At 36.4% G+C, this 23,191-nt stretch overlaps 2 protein-coding genes across 2 annotated transcripts; one reads left to right on the top strand and one right to left on the bottom strand.

The window, feature by feature from the left end:
- Window positions 1–3,746: 3,746 nt before the first annotated feature.
- LOC114718777 (novel plant SNARE 12) lies at window positions 3,747–10,345 on the top strand. The gene is made up of 10 exons (XM_028904211.1): window positions 3,747–4,040; window positions 5,328–5,420; window positions 6,194–6,287; window positions 6,771–6,808; window positions 8,085–8,182; window positions 8,674–8,753; window positions 8,825–8,881; window positions 8,999–9,091; window positions 9,189–9,263; window positions 9,837–10,345. The coding sequence occupies exons 1-10, from the start codon at window positions 3,964–3,966 to the stop codon at window positions 9,939–9,941; spliced, it is 810 nt and encodes a 269-aa protein (XP_028760044.1). The 5' UTR covers window positions 3,747–3,963; the 3' UTR covers window positions 9,942–10,345.
- A 740-nt stretch (window positions 10,346–11,085) lies between these two features.
- On the bottom strand, window positions 11,086–16,587 carry LOC114718778 (probable sugar phosphate/phosphate translocator At1g48230). The gene is made up of 10 exons (XM_028904212.1): window positions 16,423–16,587; window positions 15,971–16,301; window positions 15,773–15,880; window positions 14,576–14,607; window positions 14,420–14,470; window positions 13,525–13,586; window positions 13,186–13,447; window positions 12,461–12,726; window positions 12,292–12,386; window positions 11,086–11,576 (listed from the first exon to the last, which is right to left on the bottom strand). The coding sequence occupies exons 2-10, from the start codon at window positions 16,052–16,054 to the stop codon at window positions 11,394–11,396; spliced, it is 1,143 nt and encodes a 380-aa protein (XP_028760045.1). The 5' UTR covers window positions 16,055–16,301; window positions 16,423–16,587; the 3' UTR covers window positions 11,086–11,393.
- Window positions 16,588–23,191: the final 6,604 nt, after the last annotated feature.

A 23,191-nucleotide genomic window follows, 5' to 3' on the forward strand; every position in this document is an offset into this window, starting at 1 on the left:
ATATTTTAGAATGCCAATATGCAACTAGCCAGCTTGTCTGTAGTTTGGGGAATTTCATAAAACTATTAACTAACATATAACAAATATGACACATTTTTCTTAAAACATTATAATCATATTTCTTAATACTCTGTCTCCCTTTTTCACTTGATTATGGTTAGGGGAGTATCCATAGAGTAATTTAGAGAAAATTGATAAATATGAGAAATGGATCTTATATCTAGGACCAAAACCAACTCAATAGTTAGGTCCTGTATCAAGGACCGGAGGAGTATTTTGGGTTTTTGCTTCTATTTTGAAACCATTATTATTTTAAAGTTATGTTGCTTAAATATTGGCAGTAGTTGTAAAAGTTAGTAATGGTAACACAGTACTTCTCTTATTCTTACTATAAAATTTATTTAATTAATCTGATTAGATTAAGAAAACTAAGGAAGTTAGTTAATTTTAAGAAATATAATATATTTTTTTTAAAATACCATGATCATCTTTCTTAATATTTTCCTTTTCTCTCTTACTTGATTATGGTTGAAGGAGTATAAATATGGATAATTTGAAAGAAATTAATAAATATAATAAATATGTTTTATATTTATGACCAAAATCAACTCAACAGTTATAGTTATATTAAGGACAAAAGGAGTATTACCAAAAGAGAATTCTTTTAATTTAAAATTGATTAACTTCTACTTCAGATGCTATTATCAGCTAAAAGTGAAACATTAAAATATAACTACCTGGCAATAATAAAATTTTTTCCCCTACCCATGACATCATTATCTTAATTCAAATACAAGTGAAATTAAATGGTATTGAAATATACATTACATGCACAAATTAATATGCGACCATGACATGATATTTAATAATAATTATTTTTATAACTCATGGTAGATAACAAACCTAATACCTTTTTATATTCCCTCTGGGGCCCTTTTTCCTCTGATTCTTCGCAGTCCCTTCTCATTCTTATTTTAAAAATACAAAAGTTATTAAAACTTTAATATGAAACATCATATTTATAATTAATGGCGGTTTGTGGTGTGTTTTTTTATTTGTTAAATATGATTTCGTGGGAATAAATTAAGTTGAAAGACTTGCTTAGCAAAACATATTTAAAAAATAAATAAAGCAATTAACCTTGTCGCTTCTAAACTACTTAAAAGCAGCCGTCAATCAATATTCAATTGAAGCAATTAATTAAACGACTTTGATAATATAAACAAATGTTTCGAGTTATGTTAAATTACAATTTTAATGGTACAGAACTCGATTATCCTCTCGTGGATGCCTGGTTGGAGCAATGTCATTATCGTGATCGTCTCAGAGTTCCATGAATATGATTCAGCAGCTTTTGGATTCATGGGTAATCCCGTTTTGCCTTATCAGCTTTTATTTTAAATTTATTATGGGTAATAATATTTTAGTTTTTGTTAGAATTACATCAGGTTTAGAAAAATTAGCGGAAAAAAAAAGGGTACATAATTTTTCTTCGTAAGAATTGTCCTATGGTTTAGTTTGATTCATACTAAAAAATAGAGGGAGGAAATTTCAATTGAAAATTTTAAGATCAAAATCTTAGTTATATAAATTGATTAAAGTACACTTATTCTTACGTTGCATTATACTTTTGTTCCTTGTTTTTGTTTTTGCCCACTGGCTTCAATGTTTCAATTATAAATTGATGTCTTATTTTTCTTTATTTGAAAAGTCTGATATTGTAATTTTATTTCAATGCTACTAACTTAGAATCCAAATCTGCAAGAGGCCATCAAACTTAAATAATGGACGATCGATCAAGCAGCAAAAATATTTTCTACTCTTGTAGTTCTAAATATAAAACCTTTATATTAGTGTGTATAAAAGTTTTATATTTAAGATCAGAGGAGTACTAAATAATCTGGTGATATGAAAGACAGCGAAAGAGCGATTTAATGATTTATAGAGGTTAAAAGCCTAACTAGAAAATTAAACGAGTGGAGAGTAATAATAAACAAAATTAAAAATTGGCAAAACAAATAAAGTTAAAAAAATAGACGCAATCAGAATAAGCAAGATAAAAATAGACGCAAGTAGAATAAGCAAGGAATGATAGACAACATGTTCTGCAAAAATTAGTATTAGTATTATATAATAATTCGAGTTCTTTTCTCGCCACAGCAATGGAATAATTCAACTTTAAATTAGTAATTCGTACCATTGTCCAATGACGAGATCACATATTTTGTACAATTAAAATAACATAAAGAATAAACATGCATCCAACAATCAACATATAGTTTATTCAGTACCCTGATTTTATGTTTTAATATGTCTAGTACTCTAATTTTTAGGTGTTGTTGTAACTATAAAAATGATATAAAAAGTGCTGGATGTTTTATAAAAATAAAATCAAGATACTGAATATATCATATAAAATAAAAATCAGGATATTAAATGTATTTAAAAAATAAGATCGGGCCGCTTTATATGTGCATCTTTATCATAGGTCCTCCTGACTCCTCACATGAAACAAACAGACTTATTTGCGGATGGCCTACTCAGGAATACCTGAAAGGAACTCGTAGTCGCAGGCACTGGGGGACTAGATCTGGCATGGGCCTCTTTTTCCATGAAGGGCTCAGACTTATGGTTAACCCATGCTGAGCCCAAGTTCTCCGGCCCATACCAATGATAGCCCAAATCATGAACCTGTTGAAGTCTATTTTACGCTTGTATCTCATATTCTCTCCTTAACAAATATATTTACATTTAGCACCTGATAGTACTTAAAACAAAAATATTTCAAACTAGAGAATATCTATGTTCAGGGGAAAAAAAAAAATCAATCTCATGCCTCCAAAAGCTTAACAGTCATATTTGGAGTCTTTCCAAGCAATGAATATTAATGACGGACCATTTTGCGCATGTTGCATAAAGTTGGAGAATATTAACGCCGAATATAAAGTTTTTTTTTTTTTTGGTTTCCAAAGTTTATCATAGATCACTCTTTATACTGATTGTGAGCAGCATGATTCCTTACAAGAAAGTCTACCTAATTTTTTTTTGTTATCCATCCAGTTTACCGGAATTTTACTCCGACTACATCTGGATCCGACCCATATCGTGTACATGGGTGTGGTGAGTGAGTCTCCCAACAAGGATTTTTGCATACGTTGAAGCTTGAATTCGAGATCTCGCTTAAGCAGTGTTAAGTCGCTTACCACTTAGACCAATCCTGTTCATTCTACCTAATTTGTTTATTTAAAAAAAAAAGATTTTATACTACATAAGTACGTATTGATAAAAATGAATTATATTCTCTCTTAACTTTGTTTTCTAAATATTGTATTATGTATTTAGATGTTGATATAGATATTTATGATTTTAAATTCAAGTTCACATATGTCTTTGAATAAATCATATTATTTCATAACCTTAATGAATCATATTATCTGTATTATTTATTGAAAATTGTAGCTTTCAGGTGAAATTCATATCACTTACACGAGTCATAAATTTCCGGCAGAAAAAAGAGTTGTTAATTATTTCTCATTAATATATTGGTAAATCATAATCTGATTTTTTTGGCACATATTCATATTTGATTGATCATATGTACACATTGATGTGCTGGGAAAGAGCAGAAGAAGAAAATATAAAGTGATGATTTAGTACATATTAATTATAATTATTGGCGAAAAGAAAAAAAATCAAATTAATTTCCCGATTGGAACAGGATACAGCTGTTTTTTCCTCGTCTCTACCTATCTTCCTCACTTCCTTGTTCCCCCCTTCCCATGATTCCACGTTACTCAATTCAAAACCTCCTGTGCAATTTTGATTCGCTGCTCTGCCTTCCTTTCTCCCCTCGAAAATCAATGGTCCATCCTGGGCAACCTGTTGCCAAATCGACGAGTTAGGGTTTCTGTTGGGTTCAGTTTTTGCCGGGACTTTGGTGGGACACTTTAATCTCCGTCAGCCATGGCCACCAACTTGCAGATGAGCCCTCAGTTGGAGCAGATCCACGGTGAAATTCGTGACCACTTCCGTGCTCTCGCGTATGTATTTCAAATATATTCATTCTTTCTTCACATAGTTGATCGCGCACTCCGCTTAGATTTCTGTGCCACATTACTCATCATATACTCTAATTCGAGGTTTTCTCCTGGACTTTATGTAATGCAAGGTGGTATCCTTGTGGTGAATGCCTCCTAGATATCAACGCGATTATCACTTGTATAATTATCATTGGCTTCGATCGAGAAGTTCATCCTTTTAATTCTCAAGCATCTTTTGATTTAGTGTGTAATAGTATTTTGGCTATGAAACAGGTCGTCGTTTTGAAAATTTAGGTGCCTTTTATTTCTGAAGCCAAGTAATTACTTTGTTTCCTACCAAGTGTAATGGAAGTACCTTATTATGCATGCCAGTATTGGTATGCCTGATTTTTTATTCATTGAGGTAATGGCATGGGATTAGAGGAGTAATTGACATGCCTAATTTTCGAGATTTTGGATATCACAAGTGCAAAGGACCAAAGCATATAAGCTCGGACCTCTAGTTGCTCGTTACTTGTTAGCATGCTAAACTTAAAAGCTTTACTTTTGATATCGATTATTATTGAGTAAAAATCAAAGCTGAAGGATAATCATAGCTAGATGTTGGCATTTATAAGCCCCCCCCCCCAACAAAAGGAGGCCTTTTTCATTTAGGATTTGACCGGTTTCCGATCCAACTTTTTGGGCATAAGAAGCCTATTGCGATATGTTTGAGTAAATACTGATAGAGTTATATGCCAGATAATTTTTGTGATGTCATATTTTTGAGTTTGAGCATATACGATGTTGTCATGACTGATGTGGCTGCTACTAGACTATTTTCCTACTTTTCACCCACTCCAAATCGCTTACACCACTACTCTCAACTTATTAGGCACTTATTTTTCCTTATGTTCTCTGCTTGCTTCCCAGTCATTGAAATTGACTTGAGATTCAAATTACATTCTTTCCTTTTTTGTACTTTTGTCCCCATTAGGCTTGTATAAATGATTAAGTTGGATTAAACCCAGAGAGCGTTGTAATAGAAACAGAGTGAAACCCCTGTCTTAATTCCCCAGCGCCTCTGAATCTAAGTTTTTAGTGCATTTTTACACCTGTCATGTATGCAATGCTTACACTTTTATTATTTTGGTGTGACCTTTTCTTAAAATTTTTTTCATGATTGAATTTTTTCCAAGTAAATGTCCATCCTCTAAGAATTAGTAGATACACTTCTTGAATGTAAGCAATTTTATTGAGTCATATATTTACAATTTGCATTTAACGCTCTGACCTTTTGGCAACCAGAAATGGCTTTCAGAAGCTTGATAAGATTAAAGATTCCAATAGACAAAGTAAACAACTGGAAGAACTCACAGGGAAAATGAGGGAATGCAAAAGGTGAGCCATGTATCTACTGATTTTGATGTCTCTTGTTTGCACTTGAGCTCTAGCTAAATAAGAAGGAAAATGCAGATTTGACATGAAATAATGATCTTTTGAATTTCGCCTAGGTTTGCATTGTGTAAATTATTTGTTTGTTATTGACTATAATAATGTAAGTTTTTTTGGTGGTAGCATACTTGTGGTAAAATACCTGCCGTTTTAATTGATGATGATGCAGCTGCTGTGCGGCCTTGCCCTTTGTTTAGAGAAATTTTTATATATCCTAGAGGGCCATGTGATTTATACTCTAATATAATAAAGAATACTGAGTCACATCAAATCGAGCTTATATTTCTCTCCATATTTTAATAATTTCTTCCATCAACTGATTACCCATATTTCTCTCGATGAATGGTTTCCACTAATTGCTAATGGGTACATATTTTATATGTTGCAAAATTATTTCTGGAAAAAAGGACAATAATTGGGCTTCATGTAGAGTGACTTGGTGTATGATATAGTATAAATGACATGACACACTTGGAGTATGCCTGAATTTCTTCCACGTAGAAATCTTGTATCTAATTCGGTGTTCCTTAAATCACACGCTGGGGTGTCTCTGCTTCCCAGACTTCTGACCGTGAGGCAGGAGTGTTTTGCCATCATGCATGTTCCAGTGGCAAAGCAAATAAAATTCTCTGTGGTTCAGACATATTTTGCAATTTCTTTTGGCATGCATACTGTGATTCATTAAACATGAAGCCTTGTTATGTTGTGATTTGGTCCAGGTTGATAAAAGAATTTGATCGTGAAATTAAAGAAGAAGAGGGCAGAAATCCTCCAGAAGTGAACAAGCAACTAAATGACGAAAAACAATCAATGGTCAATACCAGGGCTTCTTTTTTATTTTCACTCTGTTTTGCTTTTGCCGGGAATCTAACCTTGCAAACTTTAGAAGGGATGCAAGATTTTCCATAATTGTGCACTGGCAATCAAGTTCATTTTATTTTTAACTTTTGACTGCATTTTAAAAAAATTGTGGTTCAATAGGTGTCAGGCTTTGTTTTTTTAGGGACTATTTTCAAGGGGGAAAGGATCAAATATATTGCAGAATTTCTTGGTTACTTGCATATTTCTACTATCTCTATCTATCAATTGTTTGGTTTCTGCAAAGTGCACCACTCAAGAACTTTTGGTATTATCAGTCGTTTGAAAAAGCATGCCAATTTGTGTCTTGTGATTCACAGAAATGATTTTGATGTAATTGGCATTAGGTCTGGCGATTGTTGATTTTTTTTTTTGGGCTTGTGTTTATATGCTTTCACACAAACAGCCCAGTCATGTTTTCTTTCATTTTTCTTGCAGATCAAGGAGCTAAACTCTTACGTGGGTTTGAGAAAAACGTGAGTTCACCCACTCACACGAATACTGAATAAAATTTATTCTTATGGATGTATTACAAATTGCATGTTTAATACCAATCTTTCGTGTTAGAATGCTAAGCTGTCAAAGTCATAGTGTTTCTATACTAGTATACTCTTTTAGTTCTATTTATAAGTCATTTCCAACATGTTTCACTTAGACTAAAAAAACATTAAACTCCATTAACTCATTTAAAATTCAACTTCTTTCCAACTTTATCCTTATTTAATATGTATTATGCCCTATGAGAACAGTGAACACAATAATAAATGAATGACAAAATTGTATATTTATATGAAAAATTTCTCTCTTTGTCCTGTACATAGGCTAGAGGAGCGCATGTTTTTGTGAGATTTTGGTGTCTGCCATGCTCTATTGTATAATCACATTATCAAAAAGTGTGAACAAATAAGATAACCTTCATCATTATTCAAATGACTTAGTTGCTTTGAAAGTTTTAGATGCCATCATTTTCTATTTGCAGAATTGCAAGTTAAATAATTTCAAATAATCAAGAGGGATAATTGTGGTGCATAATGGAATAGTGGGTATATTGCATGGTGGGTTTACAGAGTAGTTATGAAGAAGGTTAGTAGTGGCTGATGATGGGGTCCTCATAATAATGTTTATTTGCAAATAAAGCCAGTACTTCTAAGACACCAAAACTATACGTTAATATAGATGCAAGGATAACTGAATGATTAGTAATAGGTAATGGGTAATTATTTGAAGATTCATTATACCTCCATTGTCTAGTTAATGGAATAGCAGGTAGTAAGTAGGTATCTGAAAATTTGCAACTTTTTATTATCCCCATTTTTTTAATAAATATTATCCCCATTTTTATTGAAATAAAAAATAAAGCAAGATGATAAATGATGTTTGCCTCATCTATAAAATAATGCGCATGTGTCTGGATGTGCATATATCTTCAATTTGAAAAAGTGTTTCTTCAAAATAATATTAATTTATTGGAAAGTATTGGAACTGCTTAAATGTTCAATAACAATTTTTCCTAGTTGCATGTTCAGCTTTCAAAATTACAATAAATTGGATAGATGTGGGACTCGTACATTGCCCAGAGCCTATGAGTCATATTGTTCATAACTTATTAATGGGATTATGTCTGTGTTAATTTTGGTATTTCTTGAAGAATCAAGTTTACAGGATTAACGTAATGGTATAATCTGTTTCTTAAAAATGAAATTTATTGTTTGGCATTTGAATGATTTATGCGGCTATTTGGATTATTGACAGGTATATGAATACGATTGGCAATAAGAAACTTGAACTTTTTGACATGGGAGCTGGATCTAGTGAACCTACAGCTGAAGAAAATGTTCAATTGGCATCAAGTAAGATGTTACTCCTTCATGTCACAGCTTATAACTCATGGTAGTTGTCTTGGTAGATTTTGTTAATGCAATTGTGTCTCTGGTCCCAAACTGCATGCTATGCTATATGTTCTGGTTAATTCTGATGGTCTTGTGGGAGCAGCAGTTTAATTTTGGTTGGCAAATGTAATTTTATGAAGGCTTGTTTGAAGGAAATCAAGTTTAGAGGTCATGCATCCGATTTGACTAAAATTACAGCAGATACTGAAGAGATAATGGCAATATGGTGCTACGTAACTTGGAACTAGTCTCGCTGTACATCTATGTGTTTTGTGTTGTTACTTGTAACCCTCGAGCATTGACATAATTATGACTTCATAGACTAGTATTTGCAGCGCACACTTCAGGCATCAATTTTTGTAGCTTTGCTACTTAGGGTTCTTAATTGAGGCTTCTTTGCTTGTTTATGGCACATATATATGGTTACAATCTTCATTTTGTTTGTCCTGTAGCAATGACAAATCAAGAACTTATTGATGCTGGGATGAAGAGAATGGATGAAACTGATCAGGCCATTGAACGATCCAAGCAGGTGAGTCACGTTTTATTAATATGTCTCTGTTGCTATTGTATACATTGGGTCTGAACTCTATTGTATTGTAGGTTGTACATCAAACGGTTGAGGTGGGGACCCAAACTGCTACTACGTTGAAAGGCCAAGTAAGTTTGATTTGCACAACATACTTTGAAAAGGAGTCCATATGATGGGTTGGTTAGCTTCTGGGTTGGTTATAAGTCTGACCTCATAATACCCACCCCGTCCAAAAATTATTGCAGACTGATCAGATGGGCCGCATTGTTAATGATCTGGATTCAATTCAGTTCTCTATTAAGAAAGCCTCCCAGCTTGTGAAAGAAATTGGCAGACAGGTTGCTTCATTCCATTGCCTCCAAGCAATATATATTATATGAAGATTCATTTATACTGGTTTCATGATATTTACATGTTTTTCATTCTGTTTACCAGGTGGCTACAGATAAGTGCATCATGCTTTTTTTGTTCCTCATCGTCTGTGGTGTAATAGCCATTATCGTTGTGAAGGTATCTTTCTTTAATTTATTTTAAGAAATCATAGTCTAAAGTTCTCTCTTTCTCAAGTAGTCTACCATTAACCAGAAGATATCTCTCAAATAATTTATTATTAGGTGAAAGCAGGGTAAGATACTTTAAAATTCTGTTTGAAAAAGGTGTATTATTAATGAAATTTTTTAGAGATAAAAATTCACTTGTACTTCTTGATACATATGTGAACTCTTGTTTTGGTCCTCCACAAATCATTTCTTTTAATATAGTCTCCCAAAATGACTGCATTGTTATTCATCTTTCCCATTTCCATCCAAAGTGCCATGCCAAACAAAACAGTATGTTGAATTCTGTATGAAGACGGGAAAGAAAGGCAACTTAGGCTTTTTGACAATTGAGATGCTAAATTGAGAGAGTTAATCTGTGACTACCTATCTTGTGAGGTTCCACAACGTGTTTCATCAAATTTTCATCAATAAGTGATCTGTTCAATTAATTACGAATTGAAACTCCTGATACACGTTTGTTCATGTTGCCTTTCCTTGGATGTTCAATTATGGGTATGTTTTAAACTGGCCTGCTCTTTTTCAGATTGTGAATCCCAACAACAAGAACATCAGGGATATCCCTGGATTGGCGCCACCGGTTCCCTCTAGGAGGCTTTTGTACGTAAGGAGCGGACAACATATTGATTAATTTCTATTTTGAAGGAGCTTTCTCTGTCCTACCATGCTGACTCCTATTCTCAGTTTATTGGAAGTCTGAGGATTGCTCTTTGGGGGGATTAGCTGTATCATTTGATTTTTTTTTCCCTTGCCTGAGTTGTTCTTATCCTGTTTGTGATTTATTTGTAAATCACCCGAGGGCCCTTTTTGCTTTTGATTGTCCATGCTTCTTCGCGTAACACGTCAAAATGTTTCAGCGCTAGACAGAAAGTTCCTTGGTATACATGTCCGTTTCAAAAGATGTATGGTTTTACGACACCTCCCCCCTTCCTTTTCTTTTCCCCTTTGTTGATATCTGTAATTTATGGCTGTACTCGAATGTGTCTACTGGATCAGCTTTGCACATAAATTACATGTGTTTTCAATGTCTCCTCACTTGTCCTGTATTATATGTATTGAGCTTTTCGTGAGCACAAGCATGGTTGCGGGTTTAACGTTCCGTCTAAGGAGTTTATCCAGGGGCAAGAACATTAGTTAGCTGATTGTATTGTAGATTATATTGTGAAACCTAGATAAATTTGTAGCTAGGGTAAGTACATGAATGATGATTGGGTGAGCTGCACGCTGCATTCTTTTGGCCATTGAGCCACTTCCATCCAATACTTATAAATTTCGGCCATGCAGCATTTTCCATTTTAATGCAAACCATACGGTATTCATATTGAGGACCTTAGTATGTTAATCCCCAGGGCTTCGCTGATGAGGAAACCAATTTAAAAATATTGCAGGTTTTGAATTTTTTTAAAACAAATTTCAATTAAGTAAAAAGGTATTTTAGAACTTTTAAGAAAATGCTTTTGATAGTGTTAAAAACTGAATTAAATTGCAGGTTTTAAAAATAAAGGTTCGTGTAATTGAAAAGGAGGTCGATGTATTTTATTTTTATTAAAAATAACGTAGTTTAATTTTGGCCATATAGGGGCTTAGCCTATTGATTGATGCAATTGGAAGAAAGTCATTATATTTAAACTAAACATTTCTTCTTCATTTAATTTGAAGGATATAATAGCAAGTGCTTGTACAAGCTGTCAGAGTAAAGCAGGAAGCAACACATCTATATTGGTGCAAAACACAGCCTTCCAGATTAAGAAAGGCGAATACACTGAAAAAAAAAGTGTATCAATTAGAGAGAAGAAACAAATGAATATAACTTGGTTCTCCAAGAGAGTCAGTTATAAGCAATCATAAACGGTTCAAAAACTTGAACCAAGCATTAATAATGATGCATCCAACACAGGAAAGTAGCTAGTAATTACAATGAACAAGCATCTGCTTCCCATTATAAAACCTAACTTTTTCTAAAAAAGAATGAGGAAATTTTGGGGGTGGGGGGGGGGTTGCATTTTGACTCAGCCTCCTCGTTTTCCTTTGCTCTTTTCTTGCTCTTTTTCAACTCAAAATGAATAACTGTATTTGGGTTTTTTCATTTTCCTAGGCTGTTTAGCTGCGAGCGTCCAATATGAGATAACCTAGATGATTGAATAAGGGGTGCTTCTTCATCAACATTCATGTCAGATGCAGAACCAATACCTCCACTGCTTCCTCCATTGTCCCCATTGTCATTTGGCACATATATGTCAGATGACTTCTTCTCAAATTTCCAATCCTGCATCAGTCATTTTCTAAGCTTGTCGGTCCAAATATTAGGAATTTTTAAATATAAAATAATACCACTTGCCAAATGAAAGTCAATAGACGTTTTGGTCCATGAAGAACATGAACAATTTCCTTGTCCAGGGTGTTATGTCTTCAATAAACTAGTTAAGAGAAGTAGTCACATAGCCTAACCAAGAGCTGACAAAGCTGTTAGATGCTCTGTTGTGATTGAAAAGGGGGAAAATAAATTTAAAAAAAATAAAAAAACACTGCTTTTGTTGGGAACACACCATGTTGGTACTTGTGTCAATCTACTTGAGTGTTTAAAGGCTAGGTATGTCAGCTCTTGGTCAGGCCATATTAAAGACACATCATTATGAAGATGACTTTATTAAAGACATGTCCCACTGTAGAAGACTGACACGAGAAGGTCAAAATATGCAGACTGAAACAAGAAAAGGCGTATCTGTCAAGGACCAAAACATCAATTTACTCAAAAATTTAAGATTATCCTGCATGGCACTTGATTTCCAACTTACGCTATCACGCATAACATCACGTTAATTCAACGATACATGTTAGATCTGATAGAATTTCCTAACTTTAAAACATGCTGTTAAGGCGCGGGGAAAAGGAACAAGCTGGGTATAGAGCTGGCAAAACATGTTTAACAAGGCCATAAAAGCCCTGACGAAGCATTGCATAAGTGGACACAGGACACTGACCTTTGTGACTCGATCTGGAAGACTTTCAGAAACTGACTGAGAGGCGCGGACATCCTTAACCTTAATGTAATTATACATGACCACGCCACATAATGCTGCAGAAAAAAATATATATGTAAGGGGGGAGAATGGTCAAAACTCAGAAGATATTGTTTCAAACAAAACTTACCAATAGCATAGCCAATTATATTCAGCCCAGTTATTGTAGATTCTGGAAATATAACTGTTGAAAGGGCTATTAGTATCCAGTCTTTCAGCACACCGGCAACCCGAATGGTAACTGCTCCTGTTCGCCCAATTACTAAGAAAATGGAAAAATTCAAGGCCAGAGCGCATAGAGCATTGGAAAAGAAGATCCAAAAATTGAACTGAATCTGTGAAACTTCCATTGCAGGCTTCTCCAGCAAATACCAAGGCACAAAGAGAAACACAAAACTGCATGTCAAAGAATGAAGTCAGCATCTCATCTAGCAAGTGCCATGTATAAGCACAAATTAAGAATCTAATGTTTTTAAATGGATAATGGAATATTCACCCAACAAAACTTATGCAATCCATCTGGTTGCGAATGTAGACTTGACATCAGATAAAAATTTCATAACCAAAAGAAGCCATTAGTATAAGCACATCTACGCGGTACTCTCACATTTGAATCAAGTGCATCTACTTCAATCACACATCAGGATTAATACATAAAGTATGTATAAACAAATGGAGTGATATGCATGGGAATGAATAGTTATTGGTTATTCCCTTAAGTCAAGACGAACATGATTCATAAATCAATTGGATGGTTATCAATAATAATATTCAGATCAGGTTCAATAAATATAATGGACGGTGTCAAACTTGAACATCTCACATAAGTCCAGTTGAAATCATAGCGGGCTATACCTGCATGGAGCTATGTAGTATAAGCTTGTGATAGGATTTAACGTCAAGCCCTTCTTCTGTAGAAGGACTTGTGTTAGGACCAGCCTTAATGCTTCTGCAAAGATGCCTGTGACCTGGTAAAGTGTACCAATTATATTGAAGTGGATTTCCCCATAGGAGGAAATGACAACTCCAACACTGACCAGCACCATGTTCAAGAACACATCACACCTTGCTTTGTCAGTGCCACACAAAACAGCCACAACGAATGTTGCCACAGGCACTGAAACAGAAAACTTAAGAATTAGGTGAATGTAGCTGAGGCAGTAAGAGAAACATGCCATGTTCAATATAACATACTTAGAGCTTTGAGCATCTGGATGAAGGCCACAGAAATGTGCAAGTAAGCAGTGTTACCAAACCTGCAGCAACCACAAAAATATAGCTGCCATAATTATATCTTCAAAATTAATATTAAAAGAGGTAGGAACATGAAAACCGAGTGCAAATAAAAAAAGGGGATCAAGTCAAAATAATTTTTCAATAATATACATAAACAATCAAGGCTTCTGCGAACAATCTTACTGTGGACAATTGGTAGTGATGCAAAGTAAATTCTAGATCATGCGTAATCAGATTCTGGAAGAGCTAAAGGAAAGGATTTGAAGCAACCAACCAATAACCTATTTTGAGGATCCTGACGATAACATTGCATTGATTAGTCCACACTTGAAGAAAGATTCTAAGGAGCCACCAGTTTATTTCAAAGCACCATATTCATTTCACTTTAGGAATTACAGGTTGCCTACTTCTGCAAATTTATGGGCATTGTGATGATACCAATCTTACCAATATAGTAGCCAACGTATAGGTGATCAATTACAGCCTCATAAACGCAGGCCACCAAGTAGTTAATACTGAAATCATCTTAGATAGGTTTACTTGAGCATACTTCTAGCGGTGAAGCTCATGCCAACTCATCCTTTAGCAAAGTTTTCCTAAGTGCATACAAATTAAATGATCTGTACTCTACTAAAGAACATTTTGCTTTGTATATTATAAATTAACTATTAACAGTTTTGGGACCAAACTAAATCTCACCTGAACAAGTTTCTAACCAGTTTCAACACTCAACGAAATAGAAACATCAACATCAGGACGCAAATACATTATTGGCATGCTCTATCAACGAATCTGAGCATAACACGTATAATGAAGGCATAAAAGTTCAATCTGCTAAAGCCACAGTGCTTACCAAAGGCTTGAGGCAAAGAAGGCACTAATTGGTACCACACTTGTTGCATATCTGCCACAGAAAGAAATTTTTTTCGGAAATCAGTAAGCAGTTAAACAAGAGAAGGAAAGCATGAGACGGCTTCCAAACAATGGCAAAAGAACACTTCAAACTCACATTTCAAATGTCATTTTCACCGGGGACACAACCTGCATTCATGAACATGTCTATGTCACTCTAGGAACAAGATAAATAATCAGCCATTAAATTTATCAAGCAGGAGTGGTTGGTCACAGAAGTTCACACACTGACAGTGATGGATACGCATAGCATACGGAACATTGACAACAAGGCATAGCAGTGTGCCCAACAAAAGTAGAACATTTGCATGATGAATTCAAGAAAAACTTCCCAACAAGGAGTTCGAAGATAAAAGTGAAGGCACAAAAAGGCTCAGAAGAACACAAAAATCAATGACATTATCCTCTATATCATGGGTTTGTTTGTCCTTGGTTACTATAAGTTGGAATGCACTTACGGAAAGAATCCAACAGCTGTACCAACTTGAGCAAAAGAAGTGTTTCTTGTATCAGCTATCTATTATTTAATTTGATCATGTTCGTGGCGAGATAATGGACACTTGGATGGTAATCTAGTGGGTTAATGACCACAACTAAACTATGGTAAGATCTTGCAAATGGATGATAATATTTCTAAGCATATACTAAATTCCCAACTCTAATTGTACATATTCACAACGAACTGGGTATTACACTTGACCGCCCAAAATCAAATCTCCATGTTTGCCATCTCAGAATATCAAGAGCACGATTTGATACCTACTATTACAGTAAACTAACTTCAATTACCCTTATCTATTACAAAAAAGCAGAATGAAGTAGAGACGGTATTTTCGATTTCCTGCAACTCTTGCATGCACTTAGCGATTTAGAAAGCAGCTGTAAGTTGACATTAGCAAGCTTAAACTCCCTAAAATTACTCCCATCAGGTTGGTAAAGGTGGTGCAATCAATCTCGAGTACGCATATTTAACAGACAACTCAAAAACTTCTTCACCAAAATGTACCTAACCTAATTGAATATAAGAGACCATGAAAATGACAGGACAGAAGTGATGTGACTGATTGGTTGCAGTATTTAAATTAAGCCAGATGACATCCACTGATAACCATCAGACGCCAATACAATTAACAGAAATGGATTCGATCTAATCACCAATACAGTTCATGACCTGCCATCTTGGCAAGATAGATAGATATGTATACGCATGTCACCAGTCCAATGCATTAGGGACATGACATAGAAGAAGCAAACATTGAAGTGAACAAGTCCAAAGTATAAATGAATGACATACCTTGAAGACCCGGACAAGAAAAAATGCCACGAGCCCAGAAAACCCCATATGAATCATGGTGAGTGTTATGGGAAACGGAAAATTGAAGTATTTAGGAGAGAGGACCCACTGCAAAAAGAAAAACAAAATCCTTCATGCTTCTACACAAACGTAGGAAAAGAAACCCAGTAAGAGACAAAAGATGCACGGGAATTCCACCTTGTTGTACAGTATGACTCCAGAGGAAAGCAATATGTAGATGAGAAGGTAAAGATAAGTGAGGAAAAGCGTTTTATTCATCATTTTGCCTTGTTTTGGGTTTCAGAGAATGAGCCCCGAAATACCCCCAGAAAAATATACACTTCAGCGGGTCTACAACATCTGACACTTAAGTATACAATACAAAATCGGATATGCTATCCTCCAAGATAAGAAGCTCGATGAGGTTCCCCCAAAAACCACCCAGAAAGATTCACCTCCTGGAGCAGCAAAGTCTACACCTTTGCAATTGAATTAAAGATTTAGACATTTCCAGAAACAGCAATACCTGCTACGAGCGAAAATCGGAATCAGAACATACTAAAATTGATTTGGCAACAAATCCAGAAAGAAGAACGAAAAACCCAAGAAGCCAGATTCAAAGATGAGTGGTCAAAGAAACGGGACAATACCCAGGACAATGCAGGGTCTGATCGGATCTAGGAAAAAGAGCAATAGTGACGAGATCCACGAGAAGTAAGGTGGGAATCCGGAAAATGAAGGGCTTCAGGAAAAAGTCGAAGAGATCCCAAGAAAGGAGGGAGTGGGTGAGAATGAAGCAGAGTTCGCATTAATTCATAAATGGGTGTGTCTGAACACTGTGCAGGAGGAAGAAGAAGGTTACAAGTTTTGGAAGAAGCGATTAATGATAGCTTCTTCGGAACACGTGCATCTATAACTGTGAGGCAGCAGCGTAACGCCGATGAAAGAGAGAAATCTCAATTTCGTTTTTCTTTTTTTTTTTTTGTTGAAATTTTTTTCCACTTTTTTGTAATTGAACACAGTAAGAGTGAATGTCACCACTCATGAGTCATGGGGAAGAAAGAAGAATCTTTTCTATGTTTTCATTTTCAATTTCTATTTTATCCTCATTTTTTGTTTATTGTTGAGTTTTCCATGTTCTTCGTTTCACTCGGCTTTCAATCTTGTTAAATTTTCATTCAACAGGCCGAAACGGTTGTGCCAAAATTATTAGTCATTTGATTGTGTTTTGTGATTTGGTCTTCGTAAGTTAGATAAAATAAAACCGTAATTCTTTGTTTATGAGTGCAAGTTATTTTGATCGGGGAACTAAAACAATTAAACTAATGAACTTGCACAGTCGATTGCATACTCTGTGCCCACCTGAATAGCTTGCAAAATTTAGACTCCCAAGCTGATCAACATATACCCTTTTCATTTTTATTATAATAAGCCATGAACTAATTCACGTATACTAATAAAACTAGTTAAAAGTTTTAAATTTATCGTAAAATTTGAGTGATTTTTAATATTATTCTCATTAATTACACTAAATATCAATGCCATATTAATTTTTATTATCTCATTACTCTTATTAAATATGCGCATATATGGAAAAAATATTTGAGACTTATTAAAATTAGTAAAAAGTCTTATAAAAATGACTAAGAATTTTTCCTAGAATGGCTCCTATATAATAAGGACCAGGGGAGTATCGTTTTCATCTTATTTATAAGATATTTTCCACATAAGTTATCAAAATTAATTTTTTTTTAAAAACTTAGTAACTCTGTTTATAAATTTAATAAGCTCCTAATTTTATTCCCACTGAATTTAATAAGCTTCTAGTTTTATCCCTACTGAATTTAATAAGTTTCTTATACTACTTCCGGTGAAGATAGTATAAGAAAGCATTTCCATTAGTAACAATGTAATTAGTGAAAGAATCGAGAATAGGCATGAAGTACAGATGTGAGACAGTCTCACGTTCAAACCTTGCTTGTTAGAGGAGAAAACGTAAGCAGCAGGGTTAATCAACTTAGAATAAAGTTTGAAACTAAGTCCTCAAAGAATAATTTAACAAAAGAGATTCCAAATTGGACCACTTTTTGTCTTATTTTTATTTGTGCGTTTTTTTGTGTGGAAAAAAAGGCGTAACAAAAAATAGTCATTAAATTGGCATGTTTGGAGTTTTGCGTTGGTTTTTGGGGGGGGGGGGGAGAGAGAGAGAAATAATAAACTCAGAAGAATAAATGTGGTATGTGGAAGTGAATAAATATTCTCAGTTATGTATTTATGTATCATACATCGTTGTTTCCTGTGACATTACAGGGCTTATCCAAATTAAGGATCATGCCATTTTATAATCAATAAATGTCACTTGATTGGGGAAATATTTAAATCGCTGTCAATATTAATTGTCAATTGATATGGATATTGTGAAGCACATAAATAAAATCTGGTTAAAAAAAAAGAAGAAGAAGAAGAAAGGGAAACGGATGAATTAAAAAAAATTACAAAAGAAGTAACTTTCCACGTCTCCCCGGGCGCATCACGCTGCTCTGGTGATCTTACCCAACAAAGCTGTTCCCATTTATTACAAAATCATCTCTTCTCTGATATCTCTCCCACGCCCACACACGTCCCATGATAACTTAGGCTCTGTTTGGCTTAATAAAAAGAAAGGGAGAGAAGAGATTTTAATAGAGGAAAATGAAAAGGAGGAGAGTGAAAGGATTTTAATATTATCTTGTTTGAATTTATAATAAAAAAAAGGAAGGGAAGGAGTTTTTTTTTTTTTGATACGTCGGAAAACAAGGAAACTAGCTATTCTACACTGAAGATAAAATGTAAGATAGTGCATTCGGGCCCAGAATTTGGAGGCCAAAAGCACCATTTAGGGCCTTCTTAGCAAGAGTATCTGCATGGCCATTGTTCTGACGGTCGATATGATGTATTTCCACGTGCCAGTCTCTATTAATCATCTCTTTAATCTCGCTTATCAGCACCCAGTCTTCGTGCATGTCGTTACTTTCTCCATAGATTAGTTCTATTGCTTCTACCGAGTCCGTTCTTAGGATTATCTCTCTGTAGTTTGCATCCCAGGCTCTCTTAAGACCCACCAAGCATCCCCATAATTCTGCTACCAGGCTATCAGTTGCGTCTATTTTCATCATAAAGCCTTCCAGTGCTATCATTCCTGCGCTTTTAATTACCCCTCCGCAAGCTGCGATGTTGTGTCTGAAAGAGTACGCTCCATCAACCTCCACAGAAGTTTTGTCACCGGGTGGTATCTGGTTCTGTAGTCTGTCACGCGTACCTTTAAGCGTGGTCGTTGCTGAAGTCATGCTTCCCAGGATACTGCTTGCCTTTGAAACGACAATGTCAAACGAGATGGAAGTTGCTGGATGATAGCTTTCATTACGGTTTCTCCAGATTAACCAGCATATAACAATGAATAATCCTTTCCAGTACTTGCTGTTCTGTCCCACTTTCTCTGTCAGGTTCATATGTATCCACCCATGCATACTCGTGTTGAAGAATCTATTGCGGTAGGTCAGTTTTACAACTGTATCCCAAAGGTTTCGGACTAGAGAACAGTCTCGAACAGCATGTAGGTTGTCCTCCATCATCATGTTACACCTGCTGCACTTACCGTCCAGGTGTAAGCCACGTTTCCATTTAATGTTGTTGGTGAGTAGTTTTTCATGAGCCATGAGCCAGGCGAATGTTTTGCATCTCTGAGGGACTTTTAATTTCCAGATCTGGGACCAATGGCCATTAAGTGGAGCATTCTCGGCGTTTAGCGATCTGTAAGCTGATTTAATGGTGAATTTACCGTGTTTCTCCCATCTCCATCGAACATGACTGTTTCCATCCCGGTCCTGGACGTGTTGTATGCCATCTTGTATGTGTTGCCAAGTCTTTTTAATTCCTTGCCACGTGTTTGAGCCTTGCTTTCGGGTATTGATGGTTGGGATAGTGTCTGCACCGCAACCGTATTTTCCCCGAAGAACTTTAACCCAAAGAGAGTCTCTGTCTTTCACAAGACCCCATCCTAGTTTCATAAGGAAGGCTTTGGTTTACTGCTTTATATGTCTCATGCCCAATCCTCCTTTTCGCTTATCCTCACAAATGGAGTTCCATGAAACCAGGTGCATCTTGCGCTATTTATCCGAAGATCCCCATAGGAAGTCTCTCGCCTTTTTCTCTATCTCATTGCACGTGCTCACCGGGAGGTCTACGGTCTGCATGATGTAATTAGGAATAGCAGCGACCACTGATTTAATCAAAGTGTCCCTTCCTGCAAAAGAGAGCTTATTAATTTTCCAGTTGCTAAGCCGCAATCGAATTTTGTCAATAATAAATTGATACTTCCCTGACGTGACTCGGTCATGATGCAGCGGTATGCCCAAGTATTTCCCGAGATCTGGGGTGGGGGTAAATCCTAAGGTTTCACTCAATTGATCCACTCTTGTATGATTGACATTTTTGGAGAAGAAGATTCTTGTTTTGCTTCTGTTGATTTGCTGTCCCGAAGCCCTGCAAAACTCTTCTAGACAGTTCTTGATTGTCTCTACCTGGTTCATAGTTGCTTCTGCGAAAATCAAAAGGTCATTAGCAAAAAATAGGTGAGAGATAGGGGGCCATGCTTACTCAGTTTTATGGGTCTCCATCTTCCTTTATCGACTTCCATCTGAATAAGGTGGGCAAGCTTTTCCATACAAATAACGAACAGGTAGGGAGAGATTGGATCTCCTTGTCTTAAGCCCCTTGAGGGGGAGAAACTGTTAGCTATGCTTCCTTCCCATAAGATTTGCATAGAGGGGGACGAGATACACTCGGCAATCACATTTTTAAGCATACTAGGTAGCTGAAGTTCTTCTAGACAATGCATCAAGAATTTCCAGTTAATGCGATCATAAGCCTTCTCAAGGTCAATCTTAATGGCCATAAAACCTTTTTTCCCTGTCATATTTTTCATAGAGTGGATGACCTCCTGGGCGACAATAATATTATCAGAACTGGTTCGACCGGGAACAAATCCACACTGGTTGGGAGAGATAACAGTAGGTAAAATGGTTTTGATTCTGTTGGCTATAACCTTGGTAATGGCTTTATAAATCACATTACAGAGGCTAATTGGGCGAAAGTCACGTATACTCTCCGGATTGTCCTTCTTTGGAATGAGGACTATGAAGGTATGGTTTATGCTCCGGATCTTTAACGGATCGATAAAAGCCTGCTTAACAGTTTTTGTAACAGAAGAGCCAAGGGTTTCCCACTGGTTTTGAAAGAAGAGGGCATTCAACCCATCCGGTCCCGGGGATTTTAAGGCTCCCATATTAAAAATAGCTGCTTTAATTTCCTCGTCAGAGACTTCTTTATTCAAGCAGCTTGAGGCATCTCTCCAGTCAGGGAAGGTAACTGGTGTCTGAAGGTCACAAGAAGTATCAGAGTCCTGAGTGAATAGATCAATAAAGAAGTTTGTTGCCACCTGTTTGATTTCATCTATATCATCTGTCCAGTCACCTCCCTCGTTCTTGAGAGCTTCAATTTTGTTTCTCCGTCTTCTTCCGTTGGCTCTAGCATGGTAGTATTTAGTATTTTTATCTCCCAATGAGTACCAATTACACCTTGCTTTTTGGGCCCAAAGAAGGTCTTCTTGAATAAGGAGTTCTTCAAGCTCAAGCCATAGGCTTCGTTGGAGCTGCTCAAGGGAGGAAGAGTGCCCCGAAGAAAGGATTGCTCTGGTGATTCCGTCAAGTCGACCCATCACATGTCTGATCTTTCTTCCCAAGTGACCAAATACCTCTTTACTCCATCCCTTCACGTTAACTGTGAAATTATCAACGTTTTCGGACCAGTTGGCATTAGGGAGCCACGTCTCCTTAACCAATCTCACAAAGTCTTCATGCAGAACCCAAGAAGCCATAAAGCGGAAAGGTCTGTTGATAGTTTTGTTATTGTCGTTGGCCTTAGATTGGAATAGGATGGGCCTATGATCTGACTTAAACCAGGGTAAATGCTTAATAGAAGTATCAGGAAAGACATCTAGAGTACGGGTATTGGCAAGTACCCGGTCTATGCGGCTCTCACAGTTTTCTCTACGCCACGTGAAGAAAGGGCCATGGCACCGTAAGTCAACCAAACCCATTGTTTCAAACCAGTTGCAAAAGTCATGGTCTACAGTGCTAGGATGTTTAGCAGTAGACCTTCGTTCATTTAGGAAAAGCGTAGCGTTAAAATCCCCCCTATGATCCAGGGGCATCTTCTATCTGGACAAATCTCTTGAAGTTTACTCCAAAGTCTTCTGCGCATCATAGGATTAGGACTTGCATAAACCGAAGTGATAAACAATTTATCGATTCCACGTTCCGCCACAGCATGAATTCCTTGTTCGAATTTTTCAAGCATAGTAATTTTAAACTCCCCATCATTCCAAGCTAGCCAGATGCCACCTCTGAATCCATTAGCATGCACGAGTTCCACATTTGCGAAACCGAGATTTGAGCTTCTTTGACACGCTTTTGTTCCACTGGCTTTTGTTTCAAATAAGGCCAGTAAGTCTACTTTATAGCGTCTTTGTATTTCGCGAATCAGACCCGGAAATGCTTTGGATCCAGTCCCTCTACAATTCCAAAAGATGCAATTCATTTAATCTCTCCCTTTTGGGGTGCTTTGCTTATAGGCCCCATAGAAGAAATAGCAAGGTTCTGATGAGAGAGTTTCATCATATCGGTTGTATCCGTCTTGTTTTTTACGCGTAAGTTTTGCTTTTCAGTGCCCTCTACCCCGCTCTGTTTTTCGACCGTCATGTTTTCTCTTTTGCGTTGGTTAAATGTGTTATCTCCCTCGTCCATCATAGTAGACCCGTCATCTTGAGACCCATTTTCAAGGGGAGCAAATGGATTAGGCGAGCAGAGAAAGTTGGGCCTGGGTTTGTCAATCCATGTAGGACTCGGTCTTGTTTCATTCAGTGTCTCATAATGAGAAGCCTCGTTGACGTTCCCTTCTTTCACTCCTCTGGATCTGAATTGATTCACCGGGACCCACCGCCGCTGTATGACACTATCTCTCCCCACAGATTGGGTCTCACCACTATTATCATTAAAACCCCGTGATATGCGTGCCTCATTTCTGGGATCTCCTTTAGGATCAGATATGTTCCTCCTCGGACTCTGCCCTTCCTTATTGGGTTGCTTAGATCGCTCCTGTACGTAATTTCGCATCCCAAGATTTTTGGAGTTTCCAAATCGACGTCGCGATGACCGTTGGACGATGTTCCAGATCCCGTAGTTGGTCGTGCATGGCGTATCGTCGGCGCCGGTGACTTCTTTCCCTTTCTCCATATCTCGGTGGCGTTTCTGGGGTTCCCCAGTTTGTGCTGTGTTCCGTATTCCCTGTCGCTAACTTAACGGCATTCTCTTCTGTATTGCT

The sequence above is a fragment of the Neltuma alba genome, unplaced genomic scaffold (genome assembly GCF_004799145.2).
Source record: "Neltuma alba isolate B1F8T4 unplaced genomic scaffold, ASM479914v2 tig00011868_pilon, whole genome shotgun sequence".
Lineage (NCBI taxonomy): Eukaryota > Viridiplantae > Streptophyta > Magnoliopsida > Fabales > Fabaceae > Neltuma > Neltuma alba.

Excerpts from the sequence above, each read along its gene's own strand:
- LOC114718777 (XM_028904211.1), top strand. The coding sequence starts at position 3,964 with ATGGCCACCAACTTGCAGATGAGCCCTCAGTTGGAGCAGATCCACGGT. Across the intron at positions 4,041-5,327 it reads GACCACTTCCGTGCTCTCGC|AAATGGCTTTCAGAAGCTTG; the intron begins GTATGTATTTCA and ends TTTGGCAACCAG. Across the intron at positions 5,421-6,193 it reads AAAATGAGGGAATGCAAAAG|GTTGATAAAAGAATTTGATC; the intron begins GTGAGCCATGTA and ends GATTTGGTCCAG.
- LOC114718778 (XM_028904212.1), bottom strand. The coding sequence starts at position 16,054 with ATGATGAATAAAACGCTTTTCCTCACTTATCTTTACCTTCTCATCTAC. Across the intron at positions 14,471-14,575 it reads GTGAAAATGACATTTGAAAT|ATATGCAACAAGTGTGGTAC; the intron begins GTGAGTTTGAAG and ends TTTCTGTGGCAG. Across the intron at positions 13,448-13,524 it reads CCAGATGCTCAAAGCTCTAA|TGCCTGTGGCAACATTCGTT; the intron begins GTATGTTATATT and ends TTTCTGTTTCAG.